This window comes from Gigantopelta aegis, chromosome 14 (assembly GCF_016097555.1).
Source record: "Gigantopelta aegis isolate Gae_Host chromosome 14, Gae_host_genome, whole genome shotgun sequence".
NCBI classification, from domain to species: domain Eukaryota; kingdom Metazoa; phylum Mollusca; class Gastropoda; order Neomphalida; family Peltospiridae; genus Gigantopelta; species Gigantopelta aegis.
The window spans coordinates 45,022,688-45,048,639 of record NC_054712.1 but is presented as its reverse complement, the minus strand read 5'-3'; the positions used below and the strand labels follow the sequence as shown (position 1 = coordinate 45,048,639).

At 37.6% G+C, this 25,952-nt stretch overlaps 1 protein-coding gene across 1 annotated transcript in view; it reads right to left on the bottom strand.

The window, feature by feature from the left end:
• The window catches only part of LOC121388951 (C-type lectin-like), a 40,965-nt gene that overhangs the window by 14,195 nt on the left and 818 nt on the right, over window positions 1-25,952 (bottom strand). The window contains exon 2 of the mRNA XM_041520498.1: window positions 3,747-3,969. Within this exon, the coding sequence (XP_041376432.1) occupies window positions 3,747-3,829 (83 nt within the window). The 5' untranslated portion in view covers window positions 3,830-3,969. The remainder of the gene's footprint in view (window positions 1-3,746; window positions 3,970-25,952) is intronic.

Genomic DNA, 25,952 nt, shown 5'->3' with positions numbered 1-25,952 from the left:
GTCAAGTGTCTAACTGATTTTAACAACTGTAGTGGATTTTACAAGGTTTTCAAGAGTGGTTTTCAACAAGGAGGAATACATCTTCTCAGTGTCATCTACTAGGGAAGACACTTGTCCACCAGCAGATGGCCGCGGAATGCCCTTTGAACAGATTTACCGGTCATCATATGCACGACAGCATTTTCACCGTACACTACCTCCAACAGTGTGCCTATTGCTCCAAGCAAATTCATGAACGGGTAGAAAGTACCCAGCCTAAGAACTATCGCCTTCAAGTTGCTATTCTGTGGCGAAGCACTGATGATCTCAGCAGCTTTCCAATACAGGGGCTGATCAAACCTATTACTGGAGGGACATGATGTGTGATGGCCAAGTTGCTGAGGAACTCCAAAGTGGACAGAATGCAAGTTTTATCTCCAGGATACATATCCGTCATTGGCAAATATTGTATGGAGGATTGGCCAGGATGCGTATGCCCCTGATGAAAGATATGCATCATGCTCTGCCAATTCGTTGCTTGAAATGGAATGAAAGTTCCCATAAGATATCGGCTCACATATCACAATGTTGGAGTCAGGAAGTTCTTGAAACTTGATGTTTCGAAGAGCATGGGTAGCGAAGCTTGCACAGTGCTTATGACTCAGGTATCAGGTGTATACATTTACCAGTGAATTCCATGACACTTAAAACCTTTGGATGGACATAATACAACTGTTCTACACCTAATCATAAGAAACCTATGCCATTTGCCTTCGTTTTAGAGTCATTAGCGGCCATTTTGGATGTGATCCAGTTTTAACCCCTTTCCGGTGGTCAGATTTTGGTAGACTTTTTTCCTGCCATTGAATACGTCCCATAGATAAAAAAACCCCAAAAAACACTGGGAAACTTTTTGTTACAATTTTGCGGGTGTGGGTGTATTTGTGCATAACTTGACCCGCCTAGCAATTTTATGCAGTTTGTAACAGTTGTACATCGATAAATTAATTTTAAATGACAAGCAGTTTATAAATACAAAAACAGAAGCGTGCGCAGAGGGTGGGTTTCGGTGGTCGAACCCTGCCTTTGATCCAAGCATATGTTCTCTTTGTTTCAACACTGTTTCCAGGGAAGCATGTGTTAACCCCTAATACATTTCGCAAGACACACTTTAGTCGCTTCTCCCCCATTTCTAAAATGTATGCTATATGAAGTTAATGTACACATAAACCAACTTCTAGAGCACTTTCCGTGACCTGTTTTACGTAATGACGTCCAGCTGGCGTAATGACGTAATTTTCTGAGGTTTATCGAGTGATAACATTAAAGTTACAGTGTCTGGTTACCATATAATAATATCATGCACAAATATGAAATACAAGTTCAACTGCACTTTTAAAAAAATCGTGTGTGTTCGCTAGGAACGGAGAACGTCCAAAGTATACCTCAATTCGTTGCCTGTGCGGCCATTGCTCGGCAAACCACAAACGACAGCCTGTTGTCAATTTCAGTTAATAGGTGCGTTTGCGGATTTGAAATTGTGTCGTCTAAAAAAATGAAATGAGAATTCTTGCGCTGTACAAAGAACGTTCGGTTGAGGATACTTACTATTCTTTCGTTAAAAGCGGTTTTGATCTTGACAACGTACTATCGACAATCGTACCTTCATATTTAAGAATTAGTATTTTATAAAGTGTTAGTAGAACTTTCAAAGTTTAGTTTGCATAACACATTGATCATGTATATATTTTTAATAAAATATACTAAAGTAGAAAATGACCTTTTTAATTTTTTAATTTTACGTGTGGTAAAATCGACAAATTCAAATAAATATTATTTCGTTTGGAAAGGGTAAAGTTAGTGTGTTTTGTTTAACGACATCAGTGTTAGAGAGTATTGATTTAATAATCATCTGCTTTTGGATGTCAAACGATTAGTAATTTTAACATACAATCTAAGAGAGGAAACGGGCGCATGTGCAGGCGGGAGGGTACTGGGGGTCGAAACCCTTCCATGACCAAGATAAAAACAAATTTAAATATATTTTCTGGGGGTACATGACCCCATATAAACTTCGCCCAACCCCGCTGAAATCCCTGCACACGCGCCGTGGAAACCCGCTACATTTTAAAATTACTTTTTTATTATTATTTTTTTCAGCAAAGGATCATTTATATGTACCATCCCACAGATAGGATATCACATACCATGGCGCACTGGCTGGAACAATCCCGCCGATGGGGATCGATCCTAGACCGACCGCGCATTTAAAAAAAACACTACATTGTTTAGGTCTAAGTAATGGACAGAAATAACATATAGTCTTCATAAATGTTACGTATATCGAACATACCGCCCTCTTCCTCTACCCCTAGAGCGTTACGTAATTATTAACACCCCCTTACGTGTAACGCGTATGCCAACCGCTGGTTACTCTTAAAATTTCAAGGCAAATCCCTCACCGACCCCTGGAAAGGTATTGTACCATACCTCTATGGATATAAATATATTTGAGACGACCCATCAATCAAGACAGTTAAATTTGTTCAAAATCACGTGAGAAGCTCAGCGTCTGCGCAAATCGCCTAAAGTCCCAGTTCTACTGGCGTCCTGCTAACTGAAGAAAAACAAGCTGGCCACTGGGTTTACAGTTGACCTAGATAATGTAGATAAGCGAGCATTGCGAAACTATAGCGATGTGGTGGACTTTTTATGTGTCAAACATAACTGGATCATCTATTCTAAATGCTTAAATAATAAAAATATTCCAGACACTGCAGCTTTAAGTTTTTCTTTGACATCGTCCAATCAGAAAATATTAAATCGTATACACGCGGAAAGTGTGTAGTTATATATAAAAAACCAGTTTAAAATGACAGTGAGTAATAAAGAGAATATACAATTCACAACGAGGAGTTAGGAATCATTTGTTCTTCGTGAATGCATATTGTACAACCCTCGCCAAAGACTCGGTTTTATAACATTCATTCACTCTGCACAGACAATTCGTAATTCATCTTAGGTCATTAGATACTCCTTTCTGATGATAATGTGAAACATATAACAGGAAATGATTTTTTTTAAACATTTGTTTAAATATATATACAGTCGAGACTGGTCTAAAAGCCACATGTATATAACTGTCACCTGTCCATACCGGCCACCATAAATCTAGCCCACTATGTTCCCTTATTTATGTTACCTGTATTAAAACGAAAGAAGTACATGTTCCAATGCATTATTCATCGTATATTACATCTGTGTGACGTTGTCGGTCATTTGCAAGGTGACTTGGTTGAAATAATACAAGCACCGGACTTACATATACAGCCGACTCATCAACACTGAAAGGTAGTGTATTCCACACTGTGTGATTGATGCTAGTCGGACATGACACAAACTGTTTGCGACAGTCTGCCACAATGTTTGTTCAGCCATTACACACTAGCCCTTTGTGTATATTGGCTTTAAACCTGTTTTGCGTCTCCTGAACTAATTTAATAAGTAACAGAATGATTGAAAAGCAATCAAATACATAAATGACTTTTCTTTTTAATTTCAATACTAAAGTGACTTTCAACAAAACTTGTTCAATTTATACTTTGAATAACATGTATGTGTGTTTGTGTGCGTGCGTGCGTGCGTGTATGTGTGTGTGTGTGTGTGTCTATATATATATATATATAATATAATATAAAAATAAATATATACATAATTTTGTGTGTGTGTGTGTGTGTGTGTGTGTGTGTGTGTGTATGTATACGTACCTCAGTGTTGGGTAAACACAACACAGAACAACAGCTAGTCGCAGCATCAGTATAAACGAGGGATACTGCATCATCCAACACATAATCTAGACTCTAGGATATCACCACTTTATATATGTATACCACGGTCTACTGGATGGCATCAATGTTTTTAAAGAAAACCTGTATTCAAATTCCTTCTCGATACCAGTATTTGCTAACTGTGTTTTTCAACGAGTTTACACTGAAAAATAATCATGCTCATGTGAATAATTGTCGACAATGCAAACATTCGAACACAACTACTAAATCATTAATAATCATGGACGTTATAAGATGTAAATGTAACTGGATTTGATCTCTCTCTTTCTGAATACTCTTTACAACGATAGCTGATAAACTATTTAAACTACAACTTACACGTCGCTAAATATAACGGTTCCAATATTACTGTATCTACATGCCTAGCGTAATGTAGAACAATGTAAACCTAAATGTTGTTTTTGCTCTCTGTTTTCGGAAAACCGCTTAGATATTTCATATTATCTTTCTTTCTAGGTAACGTACACACAACTATTAATGTGCCAACACTACTTAAAATACGACGCGGACCACACAGTGACAATGTGCATGACATATATCAATCAATAATTTTAGCCAGTAACATCCGCTTCGGGAAACTGAAAAACCCCACACAAAAACCATTTACAGCATAACAATAAAAAGGTCGCACTAAAATTAAAAATACATTATATTTCGTACTGTGTGAACATCAGCACCATCCCTCTCTACTGGCAATTTTCACATTCTTGTGCATGGATCCCAAGCAACATGCAATGACTTGACAGTTGCGCATTTCATTTTGTATTGAAACTCTCCTGTTACTTATACTGATACATGACACATCAGTTAAATCCAGGGTTGGGAGCCTTGATACACCGCCTTTCAATTTATTTTAAAATTAATATACATACATGTGTAAACATACATACATATATACAAACATAAACACATACATACGCATACTCGTACGCACGTACGCACTCACATTACATTCTATTCTGATATATGCAGATACAAATAAAAATAAAATAGTACTTCCTTATATGCACGCCTTATGGTCCAGGACTTTAAACGAAGAAAAAGAAAAAAAGGGTAAGAACGAGAGAAGAAGAAGGAAAAGAAAGAAAACAAGAAGAAGAAGAAAAAGAAGAAGAAGAGGAAGAAAAATCTAAAGTTGATGGAACAAATGTCTTTATAATGAGACTGAATGAGAGAGATGCATACACACACACACGCGCACGGACGCACACACATACATACATACATACATACATACATACATGCATACGCACGTACATAGATACGTACTGGTCTGGCAGAGTTAAGGTGAAGGAACGTTTACTTACCAAATATAATGAATATGAATATTAAAATAATTTTGGTGAATTGTAGAAGTTCAAATGATTCTATGAAACGTATTTCCGTATTTAAATAGTAAGACTGTAGTATTTCAGGATCGCATCCTTGATTTGCTTAATTACAGGAATGCTAATAATCCTAAGGCTCGTGAAAAGGTATTGAAAATAAAAGACATACTCGACCTTAAAGAAGAAAAATCCAGATCTTAAGCGTTTTTCCTGAAGACAATCTACCCCTTTGAAACAACCACACATTGATTTGTTTCTTACTTCACACAATCCGTTTTCCTCGCTTGTCACTATATAAATATATCCTACTTTTAAATCTGATGATTCTCGTATTGAATTAACTTTAAACATTAATGAGGCTGAAAGATGGAATCGGTTTTGGAAATTCCATAATTCTTTACTTGAAGATAAAGGCTGGCAAGAAATGGGTATTAGATATATAAATGATTTAACAGATGCAAATGTTACTTGTTATTCTTTCTTACAATTTATAGAAACTTAGTCAATTGCGTAATATGTTGGGCCTTGTGAGTGCAGTGTAACAGTATTGTAATACATTTAGAATAAAACATAAATAAAATAAAGTTCCAAATCCAATTCTTCCTTTAAAGTACTCTAATCTTAAGGTAAACGTAAAGGGCAGCACACATTTTAAAAATATCTTATTAGGCTCGACATTTTAAAAAATAAAAATTGTAATTTTAAATGTGAAGAAGAATGATATTGAATATATCAGTAAGAAGACTGGAAATTGGTAAATACAATGCCATTTCGATGAATATTGCCAACAAACAAGTTCGTATACAGCATAGAATTTATTAATTCACCACTTTGTTCTTTTTGTAAACTTACAATTTCAACTTTAATACATTTGTTTTGGAGATGTGATAGCATTAATCCTATGTGGGAGCAGATAAAGCAGTGGTTCCATAAATATATGTTGCACAGTTCTTTACACTGTGTTTTTAATTTAATTGTTGAATTTTTATATTGATGTTGATCATTACTTTATTTGTTTGCATTCACCACAGTTTGACACCCAATTGCCGATGTATTTTTCGTGCTCGGATGTTGCTAAACATATATTGTATTCTACTCTTAGATTCATAAAATAAAACTGATCTTCGTGTGCAATTTACAAAAGAAAATGTAATTCTGGGGTTTAAAAAAGTAATAATGTCCTATTAATTTAATCATAGTGATAACAAAGTAACTAATATTTAAAAGTCATATGAATCTTTAATTCAAAATGATACATGGATCCAAAAGGAGTTGGCATTATATTATGATATTACAAAAAGTATTGTTTTCAGCAATTGTGACTATAATAAGTTTGTAAAGCTTTGGACTGTGAGTCATAATTTACTAACATAATTATACTATTGTTTAACTTACTTACATTGTTTGCTATTCCTCTTGACTTGGACTGGTGTGTTTATGCATTTATGTAAACATATATTCATTACATGTTGTGACGGAAGGTTCATTGTGGTTTTTATACCATATCCGCAATGGTTGGTTGGTTTGTTGTGTGTTTATGTGTTTGTTTGTTCTGAAATGCGAGGCACCATACTTGTTATGGGTGTGTTAATAGTCTACTTATTTCAATTGTATTGTAAATGTCAGCATTATCGGCAATGTGAATTGATTTTATCCAACAAAACCTAAAAACAGTCTGGTTGGTTATGTGCTGGGGTGTTGTTAAAACATTATTTTCCTTTCATTTCATTGACCACTCCTACATCAGTGTTCGTTTTCAGTACAACACATTTCGAGTTTAATAGACAATGCAGCCTGGTTTAATTTCGAATCCAAGATTTTATATTGGGACCTCTCACACTGTGTGTGTGTGTGTGTGAGGGGGGGGGGGGGGTTACAAGCACTATATTTTAAAATTTATGTTATAGGCAACACGCAAATATAACAAGTGGTGGGGGAAATGAGGATCCCATCCTTCAGTTACTCCATTTTTCGTGTAACAAAACACAACACAAAATAAGAGAACAAAACATAACATTACTCTCAGTTACGAATTGTTCTGTTCAAAGCAGTAGTCGAATTAAACCCGTACCAACTCGCAAAACATGTATGAAAGAAATCTTTAGAAACACATTTCAATCAAATTGCACAGGTTAAACCTTCTTGTGTTATACAAGGATGAAAGTAACTAATGGTATAGATGAGATGAATCACTCGTAATTTGCTTTTTGTTTCTGTGTATTGCATTATCAATTATTTCAGGTGAAACTGTATCTCGTTCTTGTCCCAATATTTTGCCATCGACAATCTTTTAAAAATGAGCTTTAAAGGTTAACTATAAATAAAGTAACATTAAAACCAGAAACATTAATGTGTTGTCGAGTTGTAGTCACATATCAATAAAGATCAAATCAATTTATTCATAAATGCATGAGTAGTATTAGGGCCTGTATAGAGTCATGACCTACTTTCCGTGACCTTGACCTTGATGACGTCACGTGACCTCGTCCTACTGGCCCTGACCTACTTAGACTGACCGTGACCTACTTAGACTGGCCTACTATGCCGTGTGCAACGTCCTACTGACCCGGCCCTGACCTACTTAGACCGGCCCCTGACCTACTTAGTCTAGTCCTGACCTATTTAGCCCGGCCCCGATCCGTCGTATTTAGCAACGCCCGTGCTATCCTGTCTGTGGGAAGTGTAGGATCCCTTGCTACTAATGGGAAACTGTAGCGGGTTTCCTCTCTAAAACTGTCCAAAAGTATGTTTCACATCCAATAGTCAATGATTCATAAATCGAGGTGCTCTAGTGGTGTCGTTAACCTACCACTTCTAAGGACTCGGCCCGACGCGAGGTAGTGTGTTTAATTTTAGCGCACTGAATGATGAATGGTTATCACTGTTTACATCCGGGAAGCGGTGGTATCCTATTTTATTGTTGGTGGCAATACTGAACTAGAAGTTACATTCTTAAAGACGTGAAATAAGAAATGATTTAAATGGTGTAAAATAGAATTCTCGTTCTACGCTATCTGATAGCGCATTCACAAGATTATTATTAACTGACCTATTTCGTCACTTCATTCCGCGCTTCGCCGCTCGCACATATAACGGTTTAAATGACAGGTTTTGTTAACATGCGTTTAGTAGTCAAGTGCGAATTATATTTTTCTATTATTTTTAAAACAAAATAATAATTTATAGTTTGTTTTTATTTTACTTATTTACTTACTTATTTATTTCTTTATTTATTTATTATGTTACGATTTTTTTTCAAGCATCCTCTAATAACCCTGTGGGGACGGGACGTAGCTCAGTGTTCCCTTGATGTGGGTCGGTCTGATATATATCCAGCCAATGCTCCACAACTGGACAACGGTATGTACTATCCTGTCTGTGGGATGGTGTAGGATCCCTTACTGTTATTCAAAAAGAGTAGCCCATGCAGTGGCGACAGCGGGTTTCCTCAATCAATATCTGTGTGGTCCTTAACCATATGTCCGTATAACCGTAAATAAAATGTGTTGAGTGCGTCGTTAAATAAAACATTTCTTTCTTTCTTGTATAACCATAAATAAAATAGGTTGAGTAAATAAAACATTTCCTTCCTCGTAAAATAAAGATTAATTGAATACAAATATTTTGTTTTGTTTTAGTCATAGGAAAAGAAAGAAATATTTGTCTCGAAGAAAGGCATGTTTGTTAAGAAGAAAGGCATATGTGTTAAGGAGAAGAAAGGAATAATTGTTAAGGAGAAGAAAGGGTGTGTGTGTGTGTGTGTGTGTGTGTGTGTGTGTGTGTGTGTGTGTGTGTGTGTGTGTGTGTGTGTGTGTGTGTGTGTGTGTGTGTGTGAAAGAGAGTGAAACATCCCCAGCCCATTGCTTTGAAGAAAGAACGCGTGACTGCAACTCAACGCTCCGACTTAAACTATGATCTTTTAGCTGCATTTTAAACACAAGTATTTCCCTAGAGTACAAGCCATTTTACAGGGCTTTTTTAATTACCAAATAGGTAAATACAGTGGTCGATCTAGGATCGATCCCCGTCGGTGGCCCATTAAGCTATAGCCAACTAGTGTATTATGTCTGGTATAGCAAAGATCGTGGTATGTTCTGTCTTGTACACACAGCTCTTGCTACTATAAAGTAGCGGTAGAAATATCTAATCACAAATCTAGTCATAGAGTAAAAAAACAAACGCAATGTTTTGGTTTTTCATTTATTTCTAAATTACAAATCACTGACACATATATAAAATGAACACACACTGGGTTACATCGAGAGGCCTTAAGGGCGACATGTGAATAATATGAGTGTTCATTTCTCTTCATCATTGTCGTCCTCATCATCGTCGGTATCGTCGTCGTCTTGTTCATCCAAATATTCGCCGATCCATGAACGATACTGATTTAATTTAGAACGAATCTGTGGTCTGACATCTCGGCTAGGATTCACAAACTGTAAAAATTTTCTCGTGTTGGGGCCTTTGTCAAAGTAATGCATATAGGTCAGAAAGCGAGAGTACGTGTCTTTAAATAACTTCCATTGTAAAGTCTTCATGTTTCTTTCGATGGCATCTTGGGACATGTTTTTTTCTTCGTAGCGTTTTCTCTTGCTTTCGATATAGTCATGATTGATGTCGAATTCACGTTCCACCATGAGACGAATGCCTTCGTTGTCCAGGTCGGGCGACGGCTCTTCTTCTTTTTCATTTCCCTCTTCACACGTTTTAAATCGCAGATGTCGCTGCAAGTCGCTTCCGTCTTTAAAGACCAGACCACACGTATCGCAAGACTGCATCCTCTTGACTTTTTTCAGATAGGGTTCTACCTCATCATCTTCTTCGTCGTCACTTTCGTAGGCGGGTATGCCTGGTAGTTTTTCTCTTGAATGCGTTTCTTTGCATGATTTGCATGTAGAGCTCTTTCTTGGTCGGTGGCTGCAACTCTTCTGAGACATTCGCCATTACGTTCGTGCTTTTATACCATTCGGACGGCCCCGTCTCTAAACCATTAGGCCGAAGACGCCGATGTTCAGGCGTGGTCGGTTTCAAGTCCACCAAGAGATATCCGTAGAGCCTGTGGGTAGCTTCCTCAAACCGCTGCATGAAATGACGAGTATTTCCAGGATACATCTGCCATGCCAAGGTTAGGACTTGCTGCTTGTCGATGGGGTTGTTGAACAGTGCCAGGTAATGGCAGTTTCTTCTCTGTGTCGGGTCCTTGCTGTGATACAGGTTCTGGTTGATGGCAATCACAAGAGGTTTCTGTGGTGACTTCCTTCCGTGAACAGGTCGGTGATGCGAGGGTCTTTTCCAGCTGTAGACATCAGGTCGTCCAACACGATGAGATTTCTGACTCTCGAATCCAAATAACGATCCTTTTCCAAATTCTCGGGTATGCCTTGAACAAATTTCACTCGAGCAACCATTTTGATCGTATCATAGAGGGGTTGCCATCGTTTGTAGAGCCAGATGATGCGCTGGGGAGGCGGCTGGATTTTACCATCTCTCAGCAATTTGTATACCAAAAATGTCTTTCCACACGACGTGGGTCCCGACACGATCATGGTGAACGGATGTAACAATCTTAGGGACTGCTGCTGCTGCTGTGGTGGTGGTGGCTGCTGCTGCTGCTGCTGTGGTGGTGGTGATGGCTGCTGCTGTGGTGGTGGTGGTGGTGGTGGTGGTGGCTGCTGCTGTGGTGGTGGTGGTGGTGGTGGTGGTGGCTGCTGCTGCTGTGGTGGTGGTGGTGGTGGTGGTGGTGGTGGCTGCTGCTGTGGTGGTGGTGGTGGTGGTAGACCTTTAGCATGTTTTTGTTGAAAATGTCTTAACATGGCGTCTCTCCGCGAGAATGTGAAACCACATTCTGAACATGTGCTCTGCATGACGACTCTAAATGAAATGACGATATCTGACCCACATAGTTCCTTTTATAGCTTATTTAGAAATGCTTCTGCAGTTTCGGGGCTTTCCAACCCGTACCACTTTGTTTTTGTTGTTGTTGTTTCCGTTTCAGATCGGCTTTGGCTTGCTCTACCACTTGTTGTGTTGGGGAGACCATGACGACTTTGGGTGTCGAGGACTTGTTCTGTTCCTCTTTTTCTTTTTTCCACGTGGGATCATAGAGTTCTAGGCATCGATCCACGCTGTACATGATCTGACTTTTCCCACCACGTTGAATTTCGAAATGAGGTTGAAGTTTACCTTCTGCCTGCAGTTTATAGAAACGGGTCAACTTATCCACGTCGGGTACATATAACTTGTACTGGTCTGACATGTTGCTCCTCTGAAGGTTCTATCTCAAATGATGATGGTTTGTGACAGACATCCTATTTATAGAGATCCTGCATATCTGCAGCTATCCGTGACCACTGACCATACGGTTTTTGCTTTCATCTGCTCCAGGTGACTGTCGTCCAAAATGAAGGCTAACAATGGGGTGTTTTGTTTCAATATACGTTTTCTAGTTCTATTCATCACGGCAGGTGATACGAGCATTTTCAACATGTTCAGATACTCGTTGTTAGACTGTAAAAATCGACGTTTCTGTCCTGCTCTGACGTGAATACGTCCGTCCAGCAACCCTTGAACGATCTCCACCAGGGCCAATATTTGTTCTGCGTTCATATCATTCAGTAATCCCAGAGTCATATGGTAATCGTGAATATTCGTCATCAGTTTTAAATAATTGTAATGTTTTAGAACGTATTCAGCCATGTTTCAAAACCAAAAAGGTTGCGGCTTTATATGTAGTGTCACCGTCACTGGTCCCGTGATAAATGAGGCTGGATTGCCATCTGCGTCCTGTATATAGATGTCCACGATCTGCACATCTTCCAGTCTCATGGGTACGTAATGATAGTTTGGAAACACAAAAGATCTTTCCTTTTTATTCCCCATCAAACAGATGCGTCTCAGCAAGGGCTCCTTTCTTTCTCCAACGTGTGAGCTGTAGCAGATGTTGGAACACACGTGAATGTCATGGCTGTCTGATTTTCTCGAAACTTCCCAGTTCTGAATGGTGATTTCGGTGGCTGCTACCACCCACTTTTTTCCGAGATGTAGTCTGTCATATAGATTGACTCTAAAAGACCAGTGTGTGTTGTCGGGAAAGTAAGACGTGCTGTCTGTACTTCGAATGGTAATGTACTTATCCATGGTGCTTATTCGTTTTGATCTTGGGATTTGGCAGCAAATAACCCAAGCTACTGCTGAGTAGTGCTGTCCACAAGTTAGAATTACCTTGATGAAGAGATAAGTTGATGATACACGTAATCACCACCACGTATATGATGACGATTTGAGAGAAAAATACCGTTTCCGATTTGGCCACACGTTTACCAAAAAATGTCCAGGTATCACCCGAATGACTTCTTGACAGAGGTTGTGTCTCTACAATTTCTTACATTATAATGAAAAGTCAAACATGTGCTGAGGTCTTTTATACTGTCTGATATCGAACAACGTCTTCTTCTTGAATCCACGAATTGTACTTCTTAGGCCAGTGAAGCCATTTGACCAACACTTCTTTCTGTTTGTTACGAGTTCTCCTTTTCACAATGTCTTGGATACGGTGCAGTTGATCAGGATTCTCAGTCACCTTTTGAAGTTCAGCTGCATAGAATGTCCCTTCGATGGCATCACCACCCCAGTCCTTTAATTTGTACAAGTCTTTACCTTGAGACCAGTACCTTTTCTCAATGGTAAATATTTTGCCAGACCATTTCTCTTGGTATTCCCGATCAAAGGTGCCCCGAAGATGACTGACTCGTACTTTATCACCTATATTAAATGTAAACTTCTTTTTGTGGATTGCCTTTTTAGGTTTGATCAGGTACTGAGACAGACGGACCTCTCCTTCGTTCGTTTGGTTGACACTGGCTGGTGTTTGACCTAACATTCGATGTTTGGTGTGGTTATAACTATAGACGACTTTCTCTAGGACATCCATGTACTTGTAAGTAAAGTTGTTTAACATGTAGCGATAGAGACGCATTTTAATGGTTTTAATGACCCGTTCGGCATAACTTGCTTTGGTTTCATTTAGAGCAAACAACTGTGTTATGCCATGCGACTTCAGCAATGCTTTGACCTTATGGTTCTTGTATTCTGACCCTGAATCGGACTGAAACAGTTTGGGTTTTCTGGACTCTTAATTTCCAGAATTCTGTCAAAGTCTCTACCACGTCGTTCCCCGTTTTCGACTTGAGTGGTAACACCCACAAGTACCTGGAGAACAGATCAATGATCATCATGAGGTATCTCACCCCGTCATTGTATTTAGCCAAACTGACCATATCCATTAGATCGGATTGCCAGTGACTGTCTAACCCTTCCACAACATAGGTATTACGTGGAAACTTTCGCCTCACTTGATGTGTCATGGTATAGGTCTCTTGACCTTTCAACCATGATTTAATACGTGTCAGAGGAATTTTAAATTTACCCTCTGCTTTAACAGCTTGATACAGTTTACTAGGACCTGCATAACTCCCAGGATGTTTTACATCGTAGTAAATAGACTCTAGGTACCTTTCCCACTGAGACATGGTTCTCAACTGGTCAGGGCCGTGTCAGTAGGACGTTGCACACGGCACAGTAGGCCAGTCTAAGTAGGTCAGGACTAGTCTAAGTAGGTCAGGGGCCGGCCTAAGTAGGTCAAGGCCTGGTCAGTAGGACGTTGCACACGGTACAGTAGTCCGTGACGTCATCAAGGTCAAGGCCAGTCTAAGTAGGTCAGGGTCAGTAGGACGAGGTCACGTGACGTCATCAAGGTCAAGGTCACGGAAAGTAGGTCATGACTCTATACAGGCCCTAATACTACTTGCATGAACGGTAATAATGAGTAGTGTCAGGCATTGTTGTCTATTAATACAAAATACTATGACAAAGAATGAAGAAAAAAAATCCAATGAGCACATACTAATTACATGTAGGTACATTTTGGTATTACTCAGGATTATATTTAATTTGTGTTTTATGAAAGGACATTGTGTACATCCATGGGGAATATGTATATTAACCTTAATTTTGCTCACTGATAAGCAGTGTTGGTTTGTTTATTATTTTTTATATAGAACATATAATACATGTCAATAAAATAAAATATTGTTTTAAACCAGCATATTTATAATATCGTAAATTAGCAGGTTTGCATGGGTTGATGTTAAGTAGTTTATCCTGCTCATTAAACATGTCCGTGTAAAACGGATCAACTATACTCTTCAAAAAAGTCGGTGAACTCCAATAAGAATTTACAATTGCCAAAACTGTAAGATATATTGGTTGTGGGTAATGGTTATATGATAACAGTGAATTAATTGGGCAAACATTACAACCGGTAGTTCAGTATTACAGTAGGTTTTATGACCACCACAGATCTTGAAGGACGATTGGAGTGAAAAGTGAATTTGAAAGTTGACGTTTTTTTTATCAGTAAATCGCAAATTCAAACAATAAAAATGACTAAAAACAAAGCAATAACAACTGTATGATCAACAGAATGAAAAGATGGACAGAATAATGTTCCACAGTGATTAATCGACCTTCCTGAAAATTGTCAAAATCGAGAATGACACCCCACGCACGTGTACGGAGAAACTGCGTGATGCACGTGCAAACTATGGAATATGTTTCGGTGTGTTCATAAACAGACCTGAACGTTCTTTACTAGGATGTCTGTGGTCAAAACGTATGTTCGGTCTAATAGTTGATATTAACATTAATAGTTCAGGTTCCACTACTTTTTGAAGTATATATATATATATATATATATATATATATATATATATATATATATATATATATATATATATATATATATATGTGTGTGTGTGTGTGTGTGTGTGTGTGTGTGTGTGTGTGTGTGTGTGTGTGTGTGTGTGTGTGTGTGTGTGTGTGTGTGTGTTTGTGGGTAATGTGGTTTGTCAAAGACGAAACAAGTCACATAGTTCCAGCTAAGAAACAAATAAAGTGACATAAGTTATCATGTAAACACAATATGGCTGACATGATAACCTTAAACCTTAACTATACATTCGTATACATAATAAGAACATAGTTTATAAATAAATGTTACTTTGACATATGAATTTTGTGATAAAGAAACATTATAAAACTTTAGTTAGTTTTATATGAATTACTAAGCTTACTTTTAAACATATTCAGCGATATTTTATTATAGAATGTTGACTGACTTTTAATCAAAAGTCTTTACTCTATTTAAAACTACGTACTTACTATAAATACTATTTCATATTATAATCATAAATAAAACATGGTTGTTAGTCATATCGTGTGTGTACACTGCAAGTGATGGGCCAGTAGAAAGAAACAATATTGAAGTCACAGAGCGGAGCAGTGTCGAAAACGTCTTGATACAAAATCACAGTTGGGTGTCATGTGATAATAAAACGGTGACCACTACACAATAGACAATACTGCCTGGAAACGTGCTAATGTAAACCCCATTCACGAACAACCGGCCTCGGTGGCGTCATGCTTAGGTCATCGGTCTACAGGCTGGTAGGTACTGGGTTCGGATCCCAGTCGAGGCATGGGATTTTTAATCCAGATACCGACTCCAAACCCTGAGTGAGTGCTCCGCAAGGCTCAATGGGTAGGTGTAAACCACTTGCACCGACCAGTGATCCATAACTGGTTCAACAAAGGCCATGGTTTGTGCTATCCTGCCTGTGGGAAGCGCAAATAAAAGATTCCTTGCTGTCTGTCGTAAAAGAGTAGCCTATGTGGCGACAACGGGTTTCCTCTAAAAAACAAAAAAAACAGTGTCAGAATAACCATATTGTTTGACGTCCAATAGCCGATTATAAGATAAAAAATCAGTGTGCTCTAGTGGCGTCGTTAAATAAAACAAAATGCATCTTTAAACATATTTTAAATTATTTTAAAGTTAACAATATTATAACAAAAGTCCAATCTGGTTTTATTCCAGGAGATTCAACCGTTAACCAGCTTCTTGATTTATATTATTTAATTTGTCAATCTAGTGGTGAAGACAGATACGTTAAGGCGGTGTTCTGTGATATACGTAAAGCATTGGATCGGGTGTGATCCATAAATTGGAAACTGATGGAATTAAAAGCATGGAATACAACATTTAGTACGACAAAGCCAGTCTTCTCACACAAAAACTGTTCCAACTGATGTCCCCAAACGTTCTGTTTTAGGCCCTGTCTTGTTTTCATTATATATATAAATGACATTGTTAGTGGAATTACATCAAATATACGATTGTTTGCCGATGATACGTCGTTATATATATGCCTGTTGAAAAGCCTCACGTGTGTAGTAATACTGGCTTGTTAAGTTTAGTCCCCAAAAAAACGAAACCATGATGTTTAGCAGTAAAACCAAGTTCACAAATAAACCACATTTATTTTTAGACAATGTGCAAGTATTGGAGGTTGAAAGTACACAAACACTTGGACCTTATATTCCAGAAATCTTCTGAATGATTTCCATATCAAAAACGTATTGTTGCCAAAGCTAGTAAACTGATAAACTGTCTCCGTTTCTTCAAATACTGATAACCCAGAAGATAATTATAACAAATATATAGATATTTTATTCTCCCTACATTGGATTACAGAGATATTTTGACCTGTGTCAGAAAGGAGAAGACGTCACAAACTGTGCATGATGTACAAACTAAACTGCTACCCACCTGCTTGGCATTACAACTACCGCGTTCTACTGCTGAAGTAAATCCTTGTCATACACGTAGTGCAGATCTTCTGCACGCATATTTTGTATCGAAAAAAACTCTTCTCAAATTCTTTCTTTACGCCCGCCGTTAAACTACTGAACAATACATCAGCTGATATTAGGCATGCTTCATCAGTTAATTTGATGCGATTATGCCATCTTACTTTTATAATCGCCATAGAATCCAGCAAATATTACATAGCCGACTCCGTTTAGGTAATAGTAACTGGAATGGTCATAGATTCTCATGATACGCAAGTTACAATCATTTTTTTGCTTGCGGGCACTGAATTGAAGGCGCAGTAAGTAATACCCATTTGTCAGATTACCATAATCTTAATTGTAATATTTTACTCTTTGGTGACCCAAACCTTAATCTCCTAGAAAATAATGCTATATTCAAATCTATCCAGAACAATATTATACCTAGAAAATGTTTTGAGATTAATTAAACAGTCACATTCATTCTCTCTCTTCTGACACAGAATTCAAAATAATGTAAAAGGCTTAAAAGTAATAACCTGTTCATCCTCTTTACCTTTTCTTTCTTTAGATTTTCTTCTTTCTATGTCCACTCTTTGTTAGTAAATTTAGAACTAGTTATAATCTTCTTTTATTTTATTGCTTGTAATATATTCATATTGTAAAATGTTGGGATAGGCCTTAATATAGGCTAACGCCTGTTGGCTAATCTCCAAACAGCTACTCTTTTTGAACGGCAATAAATATGGTTTAAACCAAATGGTTTTCGTTTTCTGTTGATAATTTGTTGCACTATTTACTTGTTTACCACAACTCCACACACTATTTCTGTATTCTAACAATGCCATTTATTGTTGTCTTTTTGATAACATATATTTTTTGTATTTAGTGTTAATATACTTCTGTGTGTTTTTCGTAAATTGGAAAATGTTTCTGAAGAATGAAAACATGTAAGGTTTTGCCCACGTGTTAATGAATGCATGAATGAACGAATGAATGTGAAACAACACCCCAGCACACAAATGCACATTGACTATTAAATGCGCATTCGTGGTGTCGAACAAAGGTACGTGTATTAATATGTTCATTTACACCAGAAATAAACTCGATATAAGTATGTAAAACCAGTGGAAACAGCAATTGGATAAAGTAAAATGAAACATAAAAGTCAAGTTGAGGAAATTTTAAAACTTGCATTCAAATCATAATGTTTTATAAACTTTAAAATTAATTCTGAGCGTACGTTTTAGTTGCAATATACAATTTCCTGCTTTGCGTCAGAATTTTGATGACGCAGGCTTTTTAAGTATATTCAAGGAAGACGTCACATTTAGTTGTCGAGATCTGTGACATTTCAGGAATCTTCAATTGATCAGGAAAATAAGCATTTACTATTCTCTAGATAACAGTTCACATATGTAGATTCCCAACGGATTACTACATGATTACGCACTCAGAAATGCATTTGGCATCACCAGATAATAATAATAAATAAATAAATAATAATAATAAAATAATTTACAATAAATATATAATATAATACGCGAATCCAGTTTAAAAATTGCAATCGTTCGGATCGCTTGTGCAGTTTTAATTTGTACTGCCGAATGCCGTTGCCTTTATCGGATGCCGTACTTTGCACTGATTATTTTGTGCTGGTGTCTAGTCGGATACCGAACAGACACTGTGTTGAATGTTGCACATAAAGATGAATTCTATAAATATTATGACAATGGAAGTAGCCATCTTTGACACTTAATACAGAAGTGGCTATATACACGGCGGTCGTATTTTAGGGGGAAGCCAAGTGTAAGTCCACCACACCCAATCTAAAATATCGCGAGTTATTTCTAGTAATAATAATAATAATAATAATAATAATGAAACAGGAAAAATCCCAAAGAGTTATAAGATAACAAGACAAAGATATAGTAAGTGGAAAATATTGCAGCAAATATAACGTCTGAATTGTAAATAACTACTGAAATGTACAAGTTCGCTTTGTGTTCTGAGGCAGTTTCTGTTGTTTTGCCAGGTGTACTGGAATAGATACCTGTAATGTTTTTTTGTGAAATCATATTTTAAATAAACATTTCTGGCGCGTGCACATTGCAGTGATGATTGCGTGTCAGACTCTCCCTTAATGACAGGTAAATTAATAATTACTAGAATGTAAAAATATGAAATGACAACAAGCAAAACATGAAACGAAATTAAAGTCATCATCAATATCTGATATACATCAAGACTCACTGGTACTAATCAAGCTGAAAAAAGAACGACAATGCAACATTGACCTCAATAATTAAACGTCAATCATTTACAAGGGAAGTAACTGAAGCATGAATTTATTCCACCTACAATACAATATTTGAAAATACCCTCTCTATATTTTATCATAATTACATAAATACATGCACAGTGAAAATACTATGTGTATGGTTCCTGAAGACCAATGGTAACTCATTTACTTTCGTCTATTTATTTCACGAGATTCATAACAACACACAATTTAGTCACTTAATTTTTACTCATTTTTGGTAATTGTTCACTTCATATCGGTTACTCGTATGGTGTGGTTTGATTACCTTGAAATTCAATCAGATTAACTTTTCGCATATGTAATAATATCGCCAGTTGCAGTCAATGTCGTTCCACCAACCTTCATGTACAACTAACACAACACAATCTTCGTGAGGAGTATCTTTGTTCGGACTACTGGGATTCCATTTTACGAAGCTCACATTGTTTCCGTTCTCCCAAACAAACACGCCTTCCTTTTTTCGATCAGTCAAGCCAATCCAATATTTCGACTCATCTGTATAATAATAAGAAATACACCATTAGCCAATCCATTACCTTGACTCGTCTGTACAGTAATAAGAAAGACACCGTTAACCAATCCAATACCTCGACTCATCTGTCCAATAATAAGAACTATACCATTAGCTTATTCAATACCTCGAATCATCTGTATAATAATATGACATAGATCATTAGCCAATCCAATACCCCATCTGTGCAATAATACTAAATGCATCATTAGTATGCATCATAGTTTGACTCATACATGCAATACTAAGAAACATACCGTTAGCCAATCCAATACCTCGACTCATCTGTGCAATAACGAGAATGAATGAATGAATGTTAACGAAACCCCAGTATGGAAAACATCGGCTATTGGGTAAATAAAGTGATAATTATCATCAACATAAATACTATAATTAAATAAACAGTAACCTTGTTACAAGGCCAAATCGATAGAATGTTTTCACAACGCAGCAATCTCGTCCTTGAATCGTCTGAGGTGCCTGCGCCATAGGATGGAATCACCTCAGTAGACCTATTATCAGATTTCTGGGGGTTTTTTCCGATTTTGTTTTCCTGTCCCAGCCATTGCACAACGACTGTTATATCAAAGTCCGTGGTCCGTGATATGTACTGCCCTGCCTGAGGGATAGTGCATATGAAAGATCACTTGATACTAATGGAAACATTTACCTGTTTTCCTCTTAGACTATATGTCATAGTAAACAAATGTTTTACATCCAACAGCCGATGTTTAATACACACGTATGCTCTAATGATGTCGTTAAACAAAATAAACTTTAATCCCCCTATGTATCGCTGCTTTATATATATATATATATATATATATATATATATATATATATATATATATATATATATATATATCGTTAAAAGTGTATGTTTATCTCTACATGACAGGCTTGTTTCGTGAGAGAGATTAATTGCTCTCACTCATCAGATGTAGATTTAATTACACCGTCAACGGAAAGCTGATGACGTAATGGACTCTGTGACGTCGAGGTTACGTCACTATGCAGGTCTATAGATGATGTGTGGTATGCGCACAGAAGGTATTTGCGTCTGTGTCGACATGCTGATACAAGTTCATTCTTGGAGTTTAGTGTGCTGGTTTCAGGTTTATACATTATGAACAGTTTTTCCTTCAGGCAGAGGTTACATCTTTTGCTCGCTGTAGGGTATGGTTTTGCTTTGGATAAAAAATTTCCACTTAATGGTGTATGGGGTGAATCTAGCCTTCAGTGTCCAAATGTACTGACTTAGCGCTGTTGCGTTCTTCGGTGTTGCGTTTTGAAAACTGCTCGTGTGCGCGGTATATCTCGTCTTAAATGTGTTCTCGGTCAAACCAACGTATGTTTCTTGCTTGTTGTCATCAAGTGTATTAACGGTAGCTTGATATATTACTCCTTTCTGCAAGCATTTACCCTCAAGTGGACATTCAGCTCTTCGTCTACAGTTGCATTCTCTGGAAGGAACGGCGTCTTTGTCTCTGTGTTGTTGAAGTAGAGTTTTGTTATGCGCTGAAGTCTTTTATTTATTGTTTTTGGTATACTGCGGATGATATTTGGAGGGTGGTTGCTCTTGTTGTGGATGTATAAAGGTGTGTTGTTTGGTTTCATATAGGGTTTGACTGAGCTCTTTTCAAGATCTAGAGTTACGTCTAAGTAATCTACAGATTTTTTGTTGGCGACTATAGTGATCTTGAGTTTATGGTTTGCAAATATTCTGCAAATATCTTTTTTGATTATCTCTATGGTTCTCGGTGACTCATTGAATGCGGCTAGGCCATGGTCGCGATATAGTGCTATATTGTTGCCGTATTTGGCTTGTAGTTCTGAAAGAAGAAAGAGCCCGACAATTTCGCAACTTTCTGCTCCATCATAACTGCCTATAGTTGCATCAAACCGTGATTGTTTGCCTCTTTTGCACCACGCTTTGCTGTTGTTAAATAGCAGTGAATTTCTTGCTTGTAATATTATTTCCATCTCATCGCTAGAAATATCGTCGAATTTGGATGCGAACTGTAGAGCTTGTTTCACGAGATTTTCTGTTATGGACGGGTAAAAATCACATATGTCGAAACATATGAAAGAATAGTTGGATTTATTGGATATTGCTTTAAACCACTTAATCACGTCTGACGTGTTCCTCCACTGGTTTGTTCTGGTTGTGTTCAGAATCTTTCTGTTGATTCTCTCTAAGATGTTTTTGCTTATTATGCCAATTTCCGGTTTAGATGGGTTTATTAGTCTACAGGTGGGTTTATTGGAGAAGTTTGGTTTGTGGTCTTTTAACGTGATAAATGCTTCACTTTTTGCTGTTGTATCTATGCGGTCTGCTAGATTTAGTTTTTCTGCAATGTGTTTGTCTTTAGTGGTTATCTCTCGTTCTGAGTTCTGTGCCGCTATTTTATATGCTTTGGTTGTGTTGCTATCTAGTAGTCTGTTGTAAGTGGTGGTGTCCAGCTTGTAAAAGTTTGTGGTTTTATCGGCAGGTACGAGTAGTTTCTTGTCATGTTTTATAGTGTTTATGTCCTTAGCGAGTTTTCGTTGTAGTTGGTTGCTTGAAGTGTTGTTAAATTGTAGATTTTTAGCTAGTCTTACCATTTTTTCTTCGAAGTTCTTAAGTTCTGGTATAGAAGGAGGGGATTTGGTGGTGCTAAATCCGTATGTTTCTTTCTGTTGTGTTGCAACTTCGGGATTGAGGAAGAAGAATGATCTCCATCTTAATCTCCTTAGGAATGACTCGGTCTTTTCTAAAAAGCTTCTTCTGTAGTCATCAGGTTTCGCGATCGGTATATTTTTGGTAGAGTATCCAAAGTTTACACATTCCATGGCGTCTTTCAGAGTGCTCAACAATATAAGGAGCTTTGTAATAGTAGTCGTTTTCGAGTTGAAAGACGCTATTTTATAGAGTGCTCAACCGTGTGGGAGCCAGATACATATATATATATATATATATATATATATATATATATATATATATATATGCATATGGACTGCCACGCCCCAGTACAATTTAAGCCTAAATAGACAAATAGCTGGAATATATACTGACACAATGAAAACGCAAAACAAATATTTTTCCATATTTCGTTGTGATTAATGAAAAATATATTTAATGGACTTAAAATAACAATTTATGTGAGGAAGCCATTGATTGGTACTTTTGTCTGGATTTTAATCCTGGTTTTGTTCTCGTTACACATACAATAGCAGAAACACACAAAATGGTGTGAAATGCGTTCACTACATGCTCAATCATGCTGCATGCAATGCCCGTGAAATGCCAGTATGTGGACACATAAAAGTCACTAACAGTGTCATATTCCTCGTCACATTAAAGGGACATTCCTAAGTTTGCTCCATTGTAAGATGTTTCCGACTAATAAAATAGTTCTACGATTAAAGTTACATATTAAGTTTTTTTGTTGTTTTTTTTAGAATATCAGTGTCTGCATATTCAATGTGTTTCTGGTTGTCTTGATATTTGTAAGAAGCCCAAACTGGATTTTGTCTTCAAATAATTTCGTATGTACGAAAAAATAACATTTTAGGATATAAATAAAATTTAACCTACTACAAATATTGGAACGATCAAAAACACGTTTAATATGCAGACAAATATATTTGATATGTAATTGCAATCGTTAAAAAGTCTCTGTTAGTCGATAACGTCTTAAAAATTACAACAAACTCAGAAATGTCCCTTTAAGAATGCCACGCCTCAGAGAAGAACATGGTTCAAGCGGGGGACTTCGCAAAGCCAAGTTGCTAGGATCTTCAGAGTCCATCCATCAACTATTGGACGACTTGTTGAACGTCATCAACAGACCTGGTCAACGTCCCGTTACGACCCCACGCCAAAATCGGCAGATTCGACGACACCACCTCCGTGACCGGTTCAGAACTGCGACGATGACAGCAAGCAACACGATAGGACGTTATGGAAGGCCTATCCATCCGATGACGGTCATCCGTCGACTCAGAACGGCTGGAGTCAGATGCAGACGCCCGTACAACGGTAACATCATGACACCGCGACATCGTGCTGCGAGACTACAGTTTGCTCTCCAGAATGGTAATCATCTACCAGCCTTTTACCGGAGCATTTTTTTTCTCAGATGAGTCCCGTTTCTCTGTCTCCTTTGCCGATGGAAGAGTACGTGTGTACAGGAGACTCCATGAACGGTATGCTGACGGATGTGTTACGGAACGTGATCGATTTGGCGGCGGTTGTCTGATGGTATGGGGGCAATCAACTGTGATTTCAGAACTGATCTCATCATTGTCCACGATGCCCTTACAGCCCAGCGTTATGTTGACGTTATTCTAAGACCAATTCTCCAGCCACTTTTGCGCCGTCACCGAAGACCAGGAGGTCCCCTTCTGTTTCAACAAGACAATGCCCGTCCACATACTGCAAGAATTACCCAGGCATTCCTGCAACAAGCCGGTATCACCGTTATGAACTGGCCCGCCATTTCTCTGGATTTGAACCCATTTGAACACATGAGGGATGAGTTATGACGTCGTGCACATAGTTCGCCAGCCACCACCGCGTAACGTCGCTGAGCTTGCACAGGCGTTGCAGGAGGATTGGAGAAACATTTCTGTGACTTATTTGAGATGTTTGTGAAAATCCTTTCACCGTCGTCTTCACGCATGCTCACGGGCCAATGGTGGACACACCAGATATTGACCTTGATATAGGGGTGGGGGGTTGAACTTTTCGATTACGAATAAAACTCGATTACTAATGATAACTGGCCATGTTTCCATGTGAATGTATCTCATGAATGCCAGTCATTAATGTCATATTACATTATCCATCAGTTCATTAATAGTGTGTCGTTATTTGCAATGAAAAGTTGTTTTTGCGTTTTCAATGTGTTTCAGTATATATTCTGTTATATATAATATAATTATATATAATATTATTTAGGATATAGTGCATTTATCAGAGATGTGAGGACGCCTACAAATCTCTATATCTCACTGGAAACACGACGACACCGCGCAAATAAAAGGGTCCTTGTTGCCTGTCATAAAAGAGTAGCCTATATGGCGACAGCGGGTATTCCTCTAAAAAGCAGTGTCAGAATGACCATATGTTTGACGTCCAATAGCCGATGATAAGATAAAAAAAACAATGTGCTCTAGTGGCGTAGTTAAATAAAACAAACTTTACTTTGGAAACACGACAGGGCAAATACTACCATTTCCATGCCATTGTTTACTTTGGAGAAACATTATACATAATATACATATACACAAATTGAAACAAAATAAAAACAAAATGGAATGATGTACCACCATAGGGAGTGGCACTTCACATATAGATACAATACTTGACATTCCTTCATGGTAAAAGTTAATTAAACTATTTTGTACAGATATACATTTACCGCAATTTCTTTTCATGTAGTCTCTCAGAGCTGTATGTTTTCCTTCTGTGTCCAAGACAATCAACCTGGAGCCCTCCCCCCAACAACGATTACGTGACATGGCCCACCATGTGCGTGTCCGGTACACCTTGAAGCGTAAGTTCACATCCTGAAGCAGTACGTCGATATATTTACCTGTCTGGATTTAATTCAACATAATTTGGATTTATTTCATTCAAGGAACCCTATGTTATTCCCGTGGAGCCTACATGTATTTAACTCTTTATTTTCATTGGGATTTATGTCATCTAAAGGACCCTCTTGATTTGTTTCTGCTGTATATTTACAGATAATAGATTTCTAAAAAACTAAAATTTCATTTTTAAAAACGTTTTGTTTTACATTTTCATAATATATGTATATAAACGTTTGTGTTGTTTAACGACACCACTAGAGCACATTTATTAATCATCGGCTATTGGATGTCAAATATTTGGTAATTGTGATATATAGTCTTAGAGAGGAAACCTGCTACATATTTTATTAGTAGCAAGGGATCTTTTATATGTACCATCACACATACAGATTAACACAATCTCACCACAGCCATTGGTATACCAGGTGTGGTGCATTAGCTGGAACGAGTAATAGCCCAATTGGACCACCGACGAGAATCGATCTCAGACCGACCGCGCATCAAGCGAACGCATAACCACTGGGCTACATAACCGCCCCCGTGCGTAATAATTACGTTTTCCTACTCATCATGTTTCAGATCGTCCATTTGCGTCGATAGTTTGCTATATATTAAAACTGTACATTGCCATGCATACGTATTGCACTACGATCAAAAACCCTTTGAATATACTTCGTGCTGGCGTGTCATTA